This window comes from Channa argus, chromosome 24, assembly GCF_033026475.1.
Source record: "Channa argus isolate prfri chromosome 24, Channa argus male v1.0, whole genome shotgun sequence".
NCBI lineage: Eukaryota > Metazoa > Chordata > Actinopteri > Anabantiformes > Channidae > Channa > Channa argus.
The window spans coordinates 1,174,310-1,188,353 of NC_090220.1; the positions used below are offsets into that span (position 1 = coordinate 1,174,310).

Genomic DNA, 14,044 nt, shown 5'->3' on the forward strand with positions numbered 1-14,044 from the left:
CAGCCTCTGCATCTTTTTACAAAGTGTTAAACTGATACACATCACACAATCGTGGCCATTTAGGGTAATGAGATCCAAGCTGTTCTGAGCTTGGCCATTAGGGAAGTGAGATCCAAGCTCATCTGAGCTTGGCCATTTAGGGAAATGAGATCCAAGCTCTTCTGAACACACAGCTCTACTGGGGCTAGTGGCGCAATGGATAACGCGTCTGACTACGGATCAGAAGATTCTAGGTTCGACTCCTGGCTAGCTCGAGGTTTACTTTTGGTTATCAGGTGACGTGCGGTTGCTACACTCTCTTTGCCTGTACAAGTCTAAAACGCTGTTATCTTTCAACGTGTCCTAAACTAGCCTGGACAACTCCGTGACACTGACACTCACAAAAAGGCACTGCTAGGCCAGCCCACCTTCCAGTGAGAACCTCAACAAATCCAGAGAGAGCATCAGGCCAGCGGCCGTGATCGTATAGTGGTTAGTACTCTGCGTTGTGGCCGCAGGAACCCCGGTTCGCATCCGGGTCACGGCATTTAGTGGAAAAGCCACGAGGCCATTGTTGTTCTCAGGGTTTTCCAGCCTCTGCATTTTTTACAAAGTGTTAAACTGAGACACATAACACTTCTTCCCCCATCAGCTGTTTTATAACCTGAAACATAAGGCAAACTGTGTATCTGAATTCAGAGCATGACACAACAATCGTGGCCATTTAGGAAAATGAGATCTAAGCTCTTTTGAGCCCTTTGCTGTGCTAGGGCAAAAACGCTGTTATCTTTCAACGTGTCATAAACTATCCTGGACTACTGAGGTGAGGTGCGGTTGCAACGATCTCTCTGGTTGTACAGTCTAAAACGCTGTTATCTTTCAACGTGTCCTAAACTAGCCTGGACAACTCCGTGACACTGACACTCACAAAAAGGCACTGCTAGGCCAGCCCACCTTCCAGTGAGAACCTCAACAAATCCAGAGAGAGCATCGGGCCAGTGGCCGTGATCGTATAGTGGTTAGTACTCTGCGTTGTGGCCGCAGCAACTCCGGTTCGAATCCGGGTCACGGCATTTAGTGGAAAAGCCACGAGGCCATTGTTGTTCTCGGGGTTTTCTAGCCTCTGCATCTTTTTACAAAGTGTTAAACTGATACACATCACACAATTGTGGCCATTTAGGGTAATGAGATCCAAGCTCTTCTGTATCCATAGCTCTGCTTGGGCTAGTGGCGCAATGGATAACGCGTCTGACTACGGATCAGAAGATTCTAGGGTTTACTCCTGGCTAGCTCGCGGTTAGCTTTTGGTTATCAGGTGACGTTTGGATCGTATAATAAATGCTCACTTGAAATGAGATCCAAGCTCCAAGCACTAATGAACCCATAGCTCTGCTGGGGCTAGTGGCGCGATGGATATTTTGGTTATCAGGTGACGTGCGGTTGCTACGCTCTCTTTGCCTGTACGGTCTAAAACGCTGTTATCTTTGAAAACGAACCCAAATCAATTACCACGACGTCAAATTCACAAAGAATTCACTAAGGTCGAACTTGGGAGTACAGTGTTCAACATATATGAAATATGATACGAAAAGACTCAATGGCTGGCCTTTCAACGTGTCCTAAACTAGCCTGGACTACTTCGTTACACTGACACTCACAAAAAGGCACACTCAAAAAAAGGCACTGCTAGGCCAGCCCAACTTCCAGTGAGAACCTCGACAAATCCAGAGAGAGCATCAGGGCAGCGGCCGTGATCGTATAGTGGTTAGTACTCTGCGTTGTGGCCGCAGCAACCCCGGTTCGAATCCGGGTCACGGCATTTAGTGGAAAAGCCACGAGGCCATCGTTGTTCTCAGGGTTTTCCAGCCTCTGCATTTTTTACAAAGTGTTAAACTGATACACATAACACTTCTACCCCCATCAGCTGTTTTATAACCTGAAACATAAGGCAAACTGTGTATCTGAATTCAGAGCATTACACAACAATCGTGGCCATTTAGGAAAATGAGATCTAAGCTCTTCTGAGCCCTTTGCTGTGCTAGGGCTAAAACGCTGTTATCTTTCAACGTGTCCTAAACTAGCCTGGACAACTCCGTGACACTGACACTCACAAAAAGGCACTGCTAGGCCAGCCCACCTTCCAGTGAGAACCTCAACAAATCCAGAGAGAGCATCAGGCCAGCGGCCGTGATCGTATAGTGGTTAGTATTTTGCGTTGTGGCTGCAGGAACCCCGGTTCGAATCCGGGTCATGGCATTTAGTGGAAAAGCCACGAGGCCATTGTTGTTCTCAGGGTTTTCCAGCCTCTGCATCTTTTACAAAGTGTTAAACTGATACACATAACACTTCTTCCCCCATCAGCTGTTTTATAACCTGAAACATAAGGCAAACTGTGTATCTGCGTTCAGAGCACGACACAACAATCGTGGCCATTCAGGGAAATGAGATCCAAGCTCTTCTGTATCCATAGCTCTGCTGGGGCTAGTGGCGCAATGGATAACGCGTCTGACTACGGATCAGAAGATTCTAGGTTTGATTCCTGGCTAGCTCGCGGTTTTCTTTTGGTTATCAGGTGACGTGCGGTTGCTACGCTCTCTTTGCCTGTACGGTCTAAAACGCTGTTATCTTTGAAAACGAACCCAAATCAATTACCACGACGTCAAATTCACAAAGAATTCAATAAGGTCGAACTTGGAAGTACAGTGTTCAAGATATATGAAATATGATACGAAAAGACTCAATGGCTGGCCTTTCAACGTGTCCTAAACTAGCCTGGACAACTCCGTTACACTGACACTCACAAAAAGGCACACTCACAAAAAGGCACTGCTAGGCCAGCCCACCTTCCAGTGAGAACCTCAACAAATCCAGAAAGAGCATCAGGCCAGTGGCCATGATCGTATAGTGGTTAGTACTCTGCATTGTAGCCGCAGCAACCCCGGTTCGAATCCGGGTCACGGCATCTAGTGGAAAAGCCACGAGGCCATTGTTGTTCTCAGGGTTTTCCAGCCTCTGCATCTTTTTACAAAGTGTTAAACTGATACACATCACACAATTGTGGCCATTTAGGGTAATGAGATCCAAGCTGTTCTGAGCTTGGCCATTTAGGGAAGTGAGATCCAAGCTCTTCTGAGCTTGGCCATTTAGGGAAATGAGATCCAAGCTCTTCTGAACACACAGTTCTACTGGGGCTAGTGGCGCAATGGATAACGCGTCTGACTACGGATCAGAAGATTCTAGGTTCGACTCCTGGCTAGCTCGCGGTTTACTTTTGGTTATCAGGTGACGTGCGGTTGCTACGCTCTCTTTGCCTGTACAAGTCTAAAACGCTGTTATCTTTCAACGTGTCCTAAACTAGCCTGGACAACTCCGTGACACTGACACTCACAAAAAGGCACTGCTAGGCCAGCCCACCTTCCAGTGAGAACCTCAACAAATCCAGAGAGAGCATCAGGCCAGCGGCCGTGATCGTATAGTGGTTAGTACTCTGCGTTATGGCTGCAGGAACCCCGGTTCGAATCCGGGTCACGGCATTTAGTGGAAAAGCCACGAGGCCATTGTTGTTCTCAGGGTTTTCCAGCCTCTGCATTTTTTACAAGGTGTTAAACTGATACACATAACACTTCTTCCCCCATCAGCTCTTTTATAACCTGAATCATAAGGCAAACTGTGTATCTGAATTCAGAGCATGACACAACAATCGTGGCCATTTAGGAAAATGAGATCTAAGCTCTTTTGAGCCCTTTGCTGTGCTAGGGCTAAAACGCTGTTATCTTTCAACGTGTCATAAACTATCCTGGACTACTGAGGTGAGGTGCGGTTGCAACGATCTCTCTGGCTGTACAGTCTAAAACGCTCTTATCTTTCAACGTGTCCTAAACTAGCCTGGACAACTCCGTGACACTGACACTCACAAAAAGGCACTGCTAGGCCAGCCCACCTTCCAGTGAGAACCTCAACAAGTCCAGGGAGAGCATCAGGCCAGTGGCCGTGATCGTATAGTGGTTAGTACTCTGCGTTGTGGCCGCAGCAACCCCGGTTCGAATCCGGGTCACGGCATTTAGTGGAAAAGCCATGAGGCCATTGTTGTTCTCAGGGTTTTCCAGCCTCTGCATCTTTTTGCAAAGTGTTAAACTGATACACATCACACAATCGTGGCTATTTAGGGTAATGAGATCCAAGCTGTTCTGAGCTTGACCATTTAGGGAAGTGAGATCCAAGCTCTTCTGAGCTTGGCCATTTAGGGAAATGAGATCCAAGCTCTTCTGAACACACAGCTCTACTGGGGCTAGTGGCGCAATGGATAACGCGTCTGACTACGGATCAGAAGATTCTAGGTTCGACTCCTGGCTAGCTCGCGGTTTCCTTTTGGTTATCAGGTGACGTGCGGTTGCTATGCTCTCTTTGCCTGTACGGTCTAAAACGCTGTTATCTTTGAAAACGAACCCAAATCAATTACCACGACGTCAAATTCACAAAGAATTCAATAAGGTCGAACTTGGAAGTACAGTGTTCAAGATATATGAAATATGATACGAAAAGACTCAATGGCTGGCCTTTCAACGTGTCCTAAACTAGCCTGGACAACTCCGTTACACTGACACTCACAAAAAGGCACTGCTAGGCCAGCCCACCTTCCGGTGAGAACCTCAACAAATCCAGAGAGAGCATCAGGGCAGCGGCCGTGATCGTATAGTGGTTAGTACTCTGCGTTGTGGCCGCAGGAACCCCGGTTCGCATCCGGGTCACGACATTTAGTGGAAAAGCCACGAGGCCATTGTTGTTCTCAGGGTTTTCCAGCCTCTGCATCTTTTACAAAGTGTTAAACTGATACACATAACACTTCTTCCCCCATCAGCTGTTTTATAACCTGAAACATATGCAAACTGTGTATCTGAATTCAGAGCATTACACAACAATTGTGGCCATTTAGGAAAATGAGATCTAAGCTCTTCTGAGCCCTTTGTTGTGCTAGGGCTAAAACGCTGTTATCTTTCAACGTGTCCTAAACTAGCCTGGACAACTCCGTGACACTGACACTCACAAAAAGGCACTGCTAGGCCAGCCCACCTTCCAGTGAGAACCTCAACAAATCCAGAGAGAGCATCAGGCCAGTGGCCGTGATCATATAGTAGTTAGTACAGTTCAGCAACTGTAGAGGGAGACATATTGCACCAATGTACCACATCCTGCTTATCTGAATTAATACCCTTTAGTAACTTAAGATCAAAGTAGGTAGTTTTATTCTCATACTGCTATTACGACACTTTATTAAGATTAGATTTTTTTCATAGGAGAAAGCACCCGTTTATGCTCATGATATGACAAGTCTCCCCCAGGGTGTCATGCTGTACACTTGCTGTAGTATTGTATCTATATCGGCTGACACCCAATATTAAAGAAATCAGATATCAGGGAAAAAATGCAACCACAAGGGGGCACAAGCCAGTGTCTTCTTGTGAATGCAGAGGGTTGTGTCAGGAAGGGCATCCGACATAAAACACATGCCAAATTAAAAATGCGAATCATGACAATGACTTCCATACAGGATCGGTCGGGGCCCAGGTTAACAACGACCCCCACCGGTGCTATTGACCCTCAGGGTACCGGTGGAAATTGGACTACTTTGGTCGAAGTTGAAGAAGGAGAGGAGGAAGGTGTGTTTGTAGGCAGAGAGAGAAGAGGAACGCTAAGAATGTAGGATTGACAGTAGGGACTTTGAATGTTGGGACTATGACAAGGAAGGTTAGAAAGTTTACATGATGCAGAGAAGGAAGGTGGACATACTGTGCGTCCAGAAGACCAGGTAGTAAGGCTAGAAGCTTAGGAGCAGGGTTCAAGTTGTTCTACTGAGGGTCAGATAGGAAGAGAAATGGAGTAGGAGTATTCCCATAAGAGGCGTTTAGGAACGTTCTAGAGGTGAAAAGAGTATCAGACAGGTTGATTGAGTCTGAGGGTGGAAATTGAAGGGGTGATGTTCAATGTTGTGAGTGGTTATGCCCCACAGGTAGGATGTGAGTTAGAAAAGAAGGAGAAATTCTGGAGTGAGTTAGATGAAGTGAAGCAGAGCATCCCCAGAGGGGAGAGAGTGGTGATTGGTGCAGATTTCAATGGACATGTAGGTGAAGGGAACAGAGGTGATGAGAATGTGATGGGCAGATTTGGTTTTCAGAAAAGGAACACTGAAAGACAGATGGTGGTAGACTTTGCAAAGAGAATGGAAATGGCTGTAGAGAACACTTTCTTCCAGAAGAGGCAGGAACAAAAGGTGACATATAAGAGCGGAGGTAGAAACACTCAGTTGGACTACATCCTGTGTAGACGTTGTAATCTGAAAGAGATCAGTGACTGCAAAGTGTTGCGAGGGGAGAGTGTAGCCGGACAACACAGAATGGTCGTGTGTAAAATGACTCTGGTGGTGAAGAAGATGAAGAGGATAAAGTGGTGCAAGTTGGAAAAGGAAGAATGTCATGTAGTTTTCAGGGAGGAGCTGAGACAGGCTCTGGGTGGTCAGGAAGTGCTCCCAGATGACTGGACCACTACAGCTAATGTGATCAGGGAGACAGGTAGGAGGGTACTCGGTGTGTCATCTGGAAAGAGGAAAGTGGACCAGGAGACTTGGTAGTGGAACGAGGACGTTCAGGAGTGTATACAGAGAAAGAGTTTAGTTAAGAAGAAGTGGGACACGGAGAGGACCGAAGAGAGTAGACAGGAGTACAGGGAGATGCAGCGTAAGGTGAAGGTAGAGGTGGCAAAGGCCAAACAAAGAGCATATGAGGACTTGTATGCTAGGTTGGACACAAGAGGGCGAGGTGGATTTTTACAGGTTGGTGAGACAAAGAGAGAGAGATGGGAAGGATGTGCAGCAGGTTAGTGTGATTAAAGATTAGGATGGAAATGTATTGACAGCTGCCAGGAGTGTGATGGGAAGATGGAAGGAGAACTTTGAAGAGTTGATGAATGAGCAAAATGAAAGAGAACAAAGAGTAGAAGAGGTGACAGGTGTGGAGCAGGAAGTAGCAAAGATTAGTAAGAGTGAAGTGAGGAGGACGTTGAAGAGGATGAAGAGTGAAAAGACAGTTGGTCCTGATGACATACCTGTGGAGGTATGGAAGTGTCTAGGAGAGGTGGCAGTAGAGTTTCTGACTAGTTTATTTTACAAGATCTTGGAGATTGAGAGGATGCCAGAGGACTGGAGAAGTGCACTGGTGCCCATTTTTAAGAACAAGGGAGATGTGCAGAGCTGCGGCAAGTACAGAGGAATAAAGCTGATGAGTCACACAATGAAGTTGTGGAAAAGAGTAGTTGAAGCTCGGCTAAGGGCAGAGGTGAACATTTGTGAGCAGCAATATGGTTTCATGCCTAGAAAGAGAACAACAGATGCAGTATTTGCTTTAAGGATGCTGATAGAGAAATAAAGAGAAGGTCATAGGGAGTTACATTGTGTCTTCGTAGATTTAGACAAAGCGTATGACAGGGTGCAGAGACAGGAGCTGTGGTATTGTATGAGGTCTGGAGTGGCAGAGAAGTATGTTAGAGTGGTGCAGGACATGTATGAGAGCTGTAAGACCGTGGTGAGGTGCTGTAGGTGTGACACAGGAGTTCAAGGTGGAGGGGGGTCTGCATCAAGAATCAGCTCTTAGCCCCTTCTTGTTTGGTCTGGTGATGGACAGACTGACAGATGAGGTTAGACAGGAATCTCCATTGACTATGTGTTTTTCAGATGACATTGTGATTTGTAGTGAGAGCAGGGAGCAGGTGGAGGAAAATCTAGAGAGGTGGAGGTCTGCTCTGGAAAACAGAGGAATGAAGCTTAGCCGCAGTAAGACAGAATACATGTGTGTCAAAGAGAGAGACCCAGGTGGAACAATGAGGTTACAGGGAGCAGAGGTGAAGACAGTGCAGGACTTTAAGTACTTAGGGTCAACGGTTCAGAGCAACGGTGAGTGTGGAAAAGAGGTGAAGAGTGCAGGCAGGTTGGAACGGGTGGAGAAAAGTGTCAGGTGTGTTGTGTAATAAAAGAGTATCAGCGAGAATGAAAGGAAAGGTGTTCAAGACGGTGGTGAGACCAGCGATGTTGTTCGGCTTAGAAACAGTGGCACTGAAGAAAAGACAGGAGGCAGAGCTGGAGGTAGCAGAGCTTAAGATGTTGAGGTTCTCTTTGGGAGAGACGAGGATGGACAGGATCAGGGATGAGGACATCAGAGGGACAGATCATGTTAGAGGTTTCAGAGATAAATTCACAGAGGCCAGATTGAGGTGGTTTGGACATGTTCAGAGGAGAAACTGTGAATATATCAGTAGAAGGATGCTGAGATTGGAGCTGCCAGGTAGAAGGTCTAGAGGAAGAGCAAAGAGGAGGTTTAGGGATGTAATGAGAGAGGACATGAAGTTAGTTGGTGTGAGAGAAGAGGATGCAGAGGACAGAGTTAGATGGTCGCACGTGATTCGCTGTGGCGACCCTTTAAAGGGAACAGCCGGAAAAGAAGATATCAGGGCCAAAAATATTGGACCATGCTACACCTAGTATATAGTATATACAGACATAGGTTTTTCTATCTTTTTCTGTTCTTTGAAATTATATTAAAGTTACACCAGTGGTGTGTGTGTGTTTACCTGTAGCATTGCCATGCTGTCATCTGTCTTTCCTCTGTGTGCTTCCAATTCTGCACCTTCCACCATCAAAAGAGCTTGAATTTCCAGATCTCCCCATTGTGCACATTCATTGAGACCCTCCTTTATCACCCGAGCTGCCTCCTCTATAACATTGTTACCTTAAAAAGACAATCCCCACAAATGTATTTTATAAGCATACACGGACAGACACAATCAATATCTAAAGCTATTTTCACACATGCAACAACCCTGAACTTATTTAGACATGACCGGTGAAAGTTGTATTTAAGAATCCAAATGTCTCCGCATATGGCTTAGCCATAACACAGACTTCTTCATCACTATTACCATTATGTAATGGCACTTTCTTTATTTTTGCTTCACATAATATACAATTTGATTATAAAAAGTGAGAGACAAATTTGCTCAACTTAAATGAACATTTGATGAATACAGTTCACCCAAAATTATTTCAAGTAATTTAAATGTTTAAAAAAATGCCTTGAGCAAATTAAATACCATAAATTCAGCACCAGATTTTATTGTTATACTTTAACAATATTATTTGTGGAGCAGCGACAATGTCTGGCAAAACAATTTTTCTGTAGTTTTAAAATCATCCAGCATACACATTTAGTTGGGTAAACCTAGGTGAAACTAACCCACTCTAATAAATCCTAACGTAATGGAGGTTACAGTAGTCATATATGCCAATGCAACTGCATGATCCTTTTGAATGCTCTACTGTTTGATGCTATTGTGTTGTGTTCTACTAAGTTTCCATTAATTATTTTATCACATCTATATCATTGAAGCTAGTCTAAGTACTGAAATAACGCTATTTATAACACAGTAAGCGTCACAATCATGGCTCTGGACTCACACATGCGTACCTAGTCCTCTCAAGTCTCACACATAAACGTTTTGCTCTTTCTCCAACTGCGCTTTCTCTTAATCTCTCCCTCTCCATCTGTCTTTTGGTGAATAATCACTGGGTGACATTACAAAAGAATTAAGAATATAAATCTGTCACAACCACTGATCCTGTCCTCTCTCTTTTTCATGTGACTCTGTTAAGCAGGTAGTCGGCTCCTGGAAGAGGGAGGGAGGGGTTTGCTGGGCTAAATGGTTAGCATACAGCAGTCTATATACGGTAAGCTTTCACTGAAGCATGTGCATAGTAATAATAATTATCCAACAAGCTTGCTGTGGTTAACATGACAGTGAGTGGGAGATCACGGGCTGAGCTAATGTTCCAATTATTCCGAATGTTTTACTTGTTCAACGTGTGGTGAAAAAGTATTTTCAATTGCTTTTCTCATTTGTAAATTTTCATGTCATGTGTAGCAACTTATAAAAAAAAATGAACTTACAAAGTAATGAAAGAGCACTGCATATATGACCATACCTAGGAAAAGACTAGCAGGTGTACGGATGTGCAAAGACAGGCTGCGGACCAGAGACAGACGACAACGCAGCCACAGAGAAACTCCAATTCTCTCACTGACCTCAACTTCTCTTGGACAATCTCCTTTCAGAGGGTTTGATGTGCTGCAATCTTTAGGAGGGTCCTGTGGACAGGAGTATAACACACACATGAATGTGCTGATCAGCTACTTTATTACTACCTGATAATTTTATTGGTGTGATGGACTGGGGTCAGCACTCCTGCTCCCTTTCAACCAACATGAGCTTGATGTGAAATTTATGCTAGAGCCGGTACTGAGCTGGTTCAACTTGCAAATCTTTTAAGAACCTTTTGCTATTCCACAGGTTTGAGAGCCACTGCAGAGCCATGTTACATCGCCACTTTCACAGCAATCCTAACTCTAAGCAGACAACAAGCACATTGCTTGAACTCTTTAGAAATATTGCCCTAAAACTCGCTTGGCGGAAAATGGGTATCTGACTGGTCTGTGGCTATGCAGCCCCTTACCCTTTGACTTCTACCACTTAAGTCTCAGCAGCTCATCTCTGAGTTTAAGTGGATGCTTAATGCTTGTGCATCCACTTAAGTTTGAAGAAGTTCCCTCAATACATTCCTATGATATTCCATTTACAAAAATGGGCAAACATAAATTCACAGTGACCCTGATGTTTAGTCAGTTTATCATTTAGTCAAAGTTGACATATTTGCCAAGTTTAAGGAAATGTCTTCAAGGCATTATTGTGGTACCGCAGACCTATCACAGTGGCCTTGACCTTTGACCTCAGGCTATTGAAACCCAAGGATTTTATCATTGAATCCAATTAGAATAAAAGTAAGACATTTCCTTAATGTTCCTGTGATTTTGCTTTCACAAGAATGAAAAGGTGTGAGACCAAAGTGACCCTAATCTTAATCAAAATAGTATTAGTTTATCTTTGAGACTTAGTTTATCTTTTTGTAAAATTCAATTAAATTCCCCCAAAGCATTTCTGTGATATGTTTAAAAGAAAATGAAATACATTAAGGCACACTGACCTTGAAATTTGACCCCAAAATCAAATCAGTTTATCTATGAGTGCAACTGGACATTTGTGCCATGTTGTTGCTGGTGCAGACGCATAAATATGTGAAAAGATGTCTTATTTATTTAATTACTCCAAGTTTTTTTTAACAGGTTTAATCATTTTATTAATGTATCATCATGACAAGTAAAGATGTTGATGTAACCCTTCAACGTTAATGGGGGAACATTAAATTCTGCAGCACATCACAATATGCTAACTTACATGTATAGCAGAGGTTTTATGGGCATAGCTGCTAATTTATATAATTGTGTTAATTTTGTAATTCATTGGTGTACTTTTCATTTCATACTTTACCTATGATACCACTTTAATATTAAAAACTGGCAGTTTTAGTAAGGTAGTTCTGTTGGATGTAATGTTATGTTAGAATACAGATGAAAGAATTTCATATGGTTGATTTTTATTTTAAAAAATGTACTTATTTGATTCTTTAATTAGATTACTCTATATAAACATGCTACCTGTTTACTTCTGGCTGTGGGATGTGGGAGCTCTGACAAAAGTTTATGTGAACCAGATCTGGATCGTTTTGTGATTACAGGAGATGTCTGAAGCAGCACCAAGGTTGAAACTGCCATCTCTGAACTAAAGGAGCATGTTAAAATCATTAGTATAGTCACAATAATAAAACATAAGCATAAAAAGATACACTCAATACAAATGTGTACAGAGGCTGTACCTAAGTACAGCATGTCCCTGCTGAAAGTACAAGTTGGCCTTTAAAAGATTAGACTCTATTTCCAGTTCCAGGTTTTCCATTTTGGTACAGCACTGAGATACAAGATGCTGTGCGACTGAGCGTAACATGGAGGATGCTCTTTCTAAGAGATGAAACTACAACAGAGGAAATGACAAGAGCATGATAGATACCAGCAAAATGCAGAAATTACAGCAATTCACAAACGCCAAAAGTAAAGCTTGATTCAAAAGCCTTCAGGAATTATTACCTTAATCCTTTCCGGATTGAGCTTCCCCTTCTCTTTAACAAGATCTAGCACTTTGTGATCGTCTGTTTTAAAGGAAGGTCCCTCTGTGTCCAGCATGTCCTGCTTTAGTTGTTCAGAGTTTACTGAACTTGTTTTATTGACACAAAATTCTTGACAATCTGTAACACATTCCCACTTTGTTCATTACATACCATTTGGTCCACAGTGATTCTTTAAGAATGAAATCAAACTAATTGCATTTGTAGTAAGAATCATTGCTTTAAAACACAAATACAGCTTATTATCATACATTTGTATAGGCATACAGTCTGTCAAGATGCTGTGACAAAATCTTATTCTATTCAACTGTTACCGATATCCAATTGTAAAATGATGGTCTTAAAGGCAATTTGAATAATTTGAATAATCTTGTTCTAGTTTTTAGAGTAGAAAATCATGTTTATCTCTAATATTAATTAATTTTTATATATACCAGAATTAATAATATGGTATTATAATGAGTAAATTTACATTGAATAATCTTGTTCTAGTTTTTGGAGTAGGAAATCCTGTTTATCTCTAAAAAGCTAAGAAAGGAGCTAGTTATTTGGAGAAAAGAGGAAGATAAAAAGGGAATGTTTCTAAATCAATTATTTGTACTCTGATGAGTACAAACAGCAGCATTAGATCTACTAGGTGGTATTATTGTTGTGACTCATCAATGTGGGTCAATTACTAGTAATAGCTTCTACCCTTCTATAGATATGTCACAAGATCCAGAAGACAATACTCTTGTTTACAGACCTGGTGCAGGAGAGCCATGTACAGTGTTACTGAGTGCCAGGACTAGTTGAATACGAGCCAGGTGAAATCGGAGGCACAATGTGGATCCATACAGTGCGCAAATTTCTGGAGCAATGTCAATGTTTAGAAGTTCTTCCAAAGCCTAGCCATAAACACCGGATACAGAGTATTTTTTGAGCATACTATTTACTAAGCAAGTTTAGTAAACTTCTTTTTTGGAAATTATTTGTATGTGCTGTATTTGTTAACGTGCCAGCACAGAGATATCTTTTTACAATGGTGCAAAATTAATATTATGATAATATGATGAGTGAATTTACATTGAATAATCTTACTACTATAAAATTTGAATATTGACAACAATGGTAGGATAATACTAGAAAAATATCCTCATATATATCCTACTGAAAATACCTCAGCATTGTCAATGAGAGACTTGTTGCTGTAGAACATCTTCATAGGCTGCAAAATAAACACAATGTTTAATATCTAGTCAGATTATAACATGTAAAAATAAAGAAAATAAAACACCACCAGAGGAAAATTTTGAAAAGATGTGATAAGCACCGCATAGAAGACACCAAGCAAAACTGTTTAGCGCAATAATCCCACGATGGTGGAACGAGCTACCAAACGCTCCACGCTCAGCTGAATCTCTCCCAATATTCAAAAAACTGCTGAAAACAGAACTCTTCTGCATCTTCCTATGCACTTAAATCTCTTAAAAAACAAAAAACAAACAAACAAAAAAACCTTTCTGCTCTCTTGCACTTATATCTCGTGAACTGTGAACACTTTTCTGACAGGACTTTGCTTTGATGTTTTCTCCTTGACTTAGATTTTTGCCGCCTTGTACCTCATTTGTAAGACGCTTTGGATAAAAGCGTCTGCTAAATGACTAAATGTAAATGTAAATGTAAATGATAAGAAATGTGGTTTAATGTAGTTTGAGAAATAATTTAGCCCTACATTTTCTCTTCTTGTTGAAAGATTATGGATTATGGAACTGCCCAAACCAAAATGTCTCCCGCTTTGAAGTCAAATTTCGGTTGTATGTGTTTCAAGTCTGAAAGTTTTGAGGTAAAACTACGGAACTCTTTGACTCTTCAAACTCAAACAAAATGTACAATAGACAAAACAGCAGGTAAAGTCTGCTTATGCAAGAGATATTTTTGAGTAGAGTAGGACTTAGATCAGAAATAATA

The 14,044-nt window shown here is 42.3% G+C and overlaps 1 protein-coding gene and 7 non-coding genes across 12 annotated transcripts in view; 7 read left to right on the forward strand and 1 right to left on the reverse strand.

The window, feature by feature from the left end:
- The window catches only part of LOC137109149 (cilia- and flagella-associated protein 54-like), a 166,370-nt gene that overhangs the window by 130,443 nt on the left and 21,883 nt on the right, over positions 1–14,044 (reverse strand). For 2 of the 5 annotated variants that reach the window (XM_067494608.1, XM_067494607.1), the window contains exons 48-54: positions 13,254–13,301; positions 12,840–12,981; positions 12,057–12,214; positions 11,789–11,943; positions 11,571–11,694; positions 10,004–10,166; positions 8,596–8,753 (exon numbers count right to left, since the gene is read on the reverse strand). In XM_067494608.1, coding sequence (XP_067350709.1) covers positions 8,596–8,753; positions 10,004–10,166; positions 11,571–11,694; positions 11,789–11,943; positions 12,057–12,214; positions 12,840–12,981; positions 13,254–13,301 — 948 coding nt within the window. Of the gene's footprint in view, positions 1–8,595; positions 8,754–10,003; positions 10,167–11,570; positions 11,695–11,788; positions 11,944–12,056; positions 12,215–12,839; positions 12,982–13,253; positions 13,302–14,044 lie in introns of those variants that run through there. The other 3 variants (XM_067494609.1, XM_067494611.1, XM_067494610.1) reach the window with 3 other exon arrangements.
- On the forward strand, positions 182–254 carry trnar-acg (transfer RNA arginine (anticodon ACG)). Its single transcript has one exon. It is a non-coding gene; the product is annotated as a tRNA-Arg (tRNA).
- trnah-gug (transfer RNA histidin (anticodon GUG)) lies at positions 1,727–1,798 on the forward strand. The gene has a single exon. It is a non-coding gene; the product is annotated as a tRNA-His (tRNA).
- On the forward strand, positions 2,458–2,530 carry trnar-acg (transfer RNA arginine (anticodon ACG)). The gene has a single exon. It is a non-coding gene; the product is annotated as a tRNA-Arg (tRNA).
- trnar-acg (transfer RNA arginine (anticodon ACG)) lies at positions 3,168–3,240 on the forward strand. Its single transcript has one exon. It is a non-coding gene; the product is annotated as a tRNA-Arg (tRNA).
- On the forward strand, positions 3,441–3,512 carry trnah-aug (transfer RNA histidin (anticodon AUG)). The gene has a single exon. It is a non-coding gene; the product is annotated as a tRNA-His (tRNA).
- On the forward strand, positions 3,967–4,038 carry trnah-gug (transfer RNA histidin (anticodon GUG)). Its single transcript has one exon. It is a non-coding gene; the product is annotated as a tRNA-His (tRNA).
- Positions 4,265–4,337, forward strand: trnar-acg (transfer RNA arginine (anticodon ACG)). Its single transcript has one exon. It is a non-coding gene; the product is annotated as a tRNA-Arg (tRNA).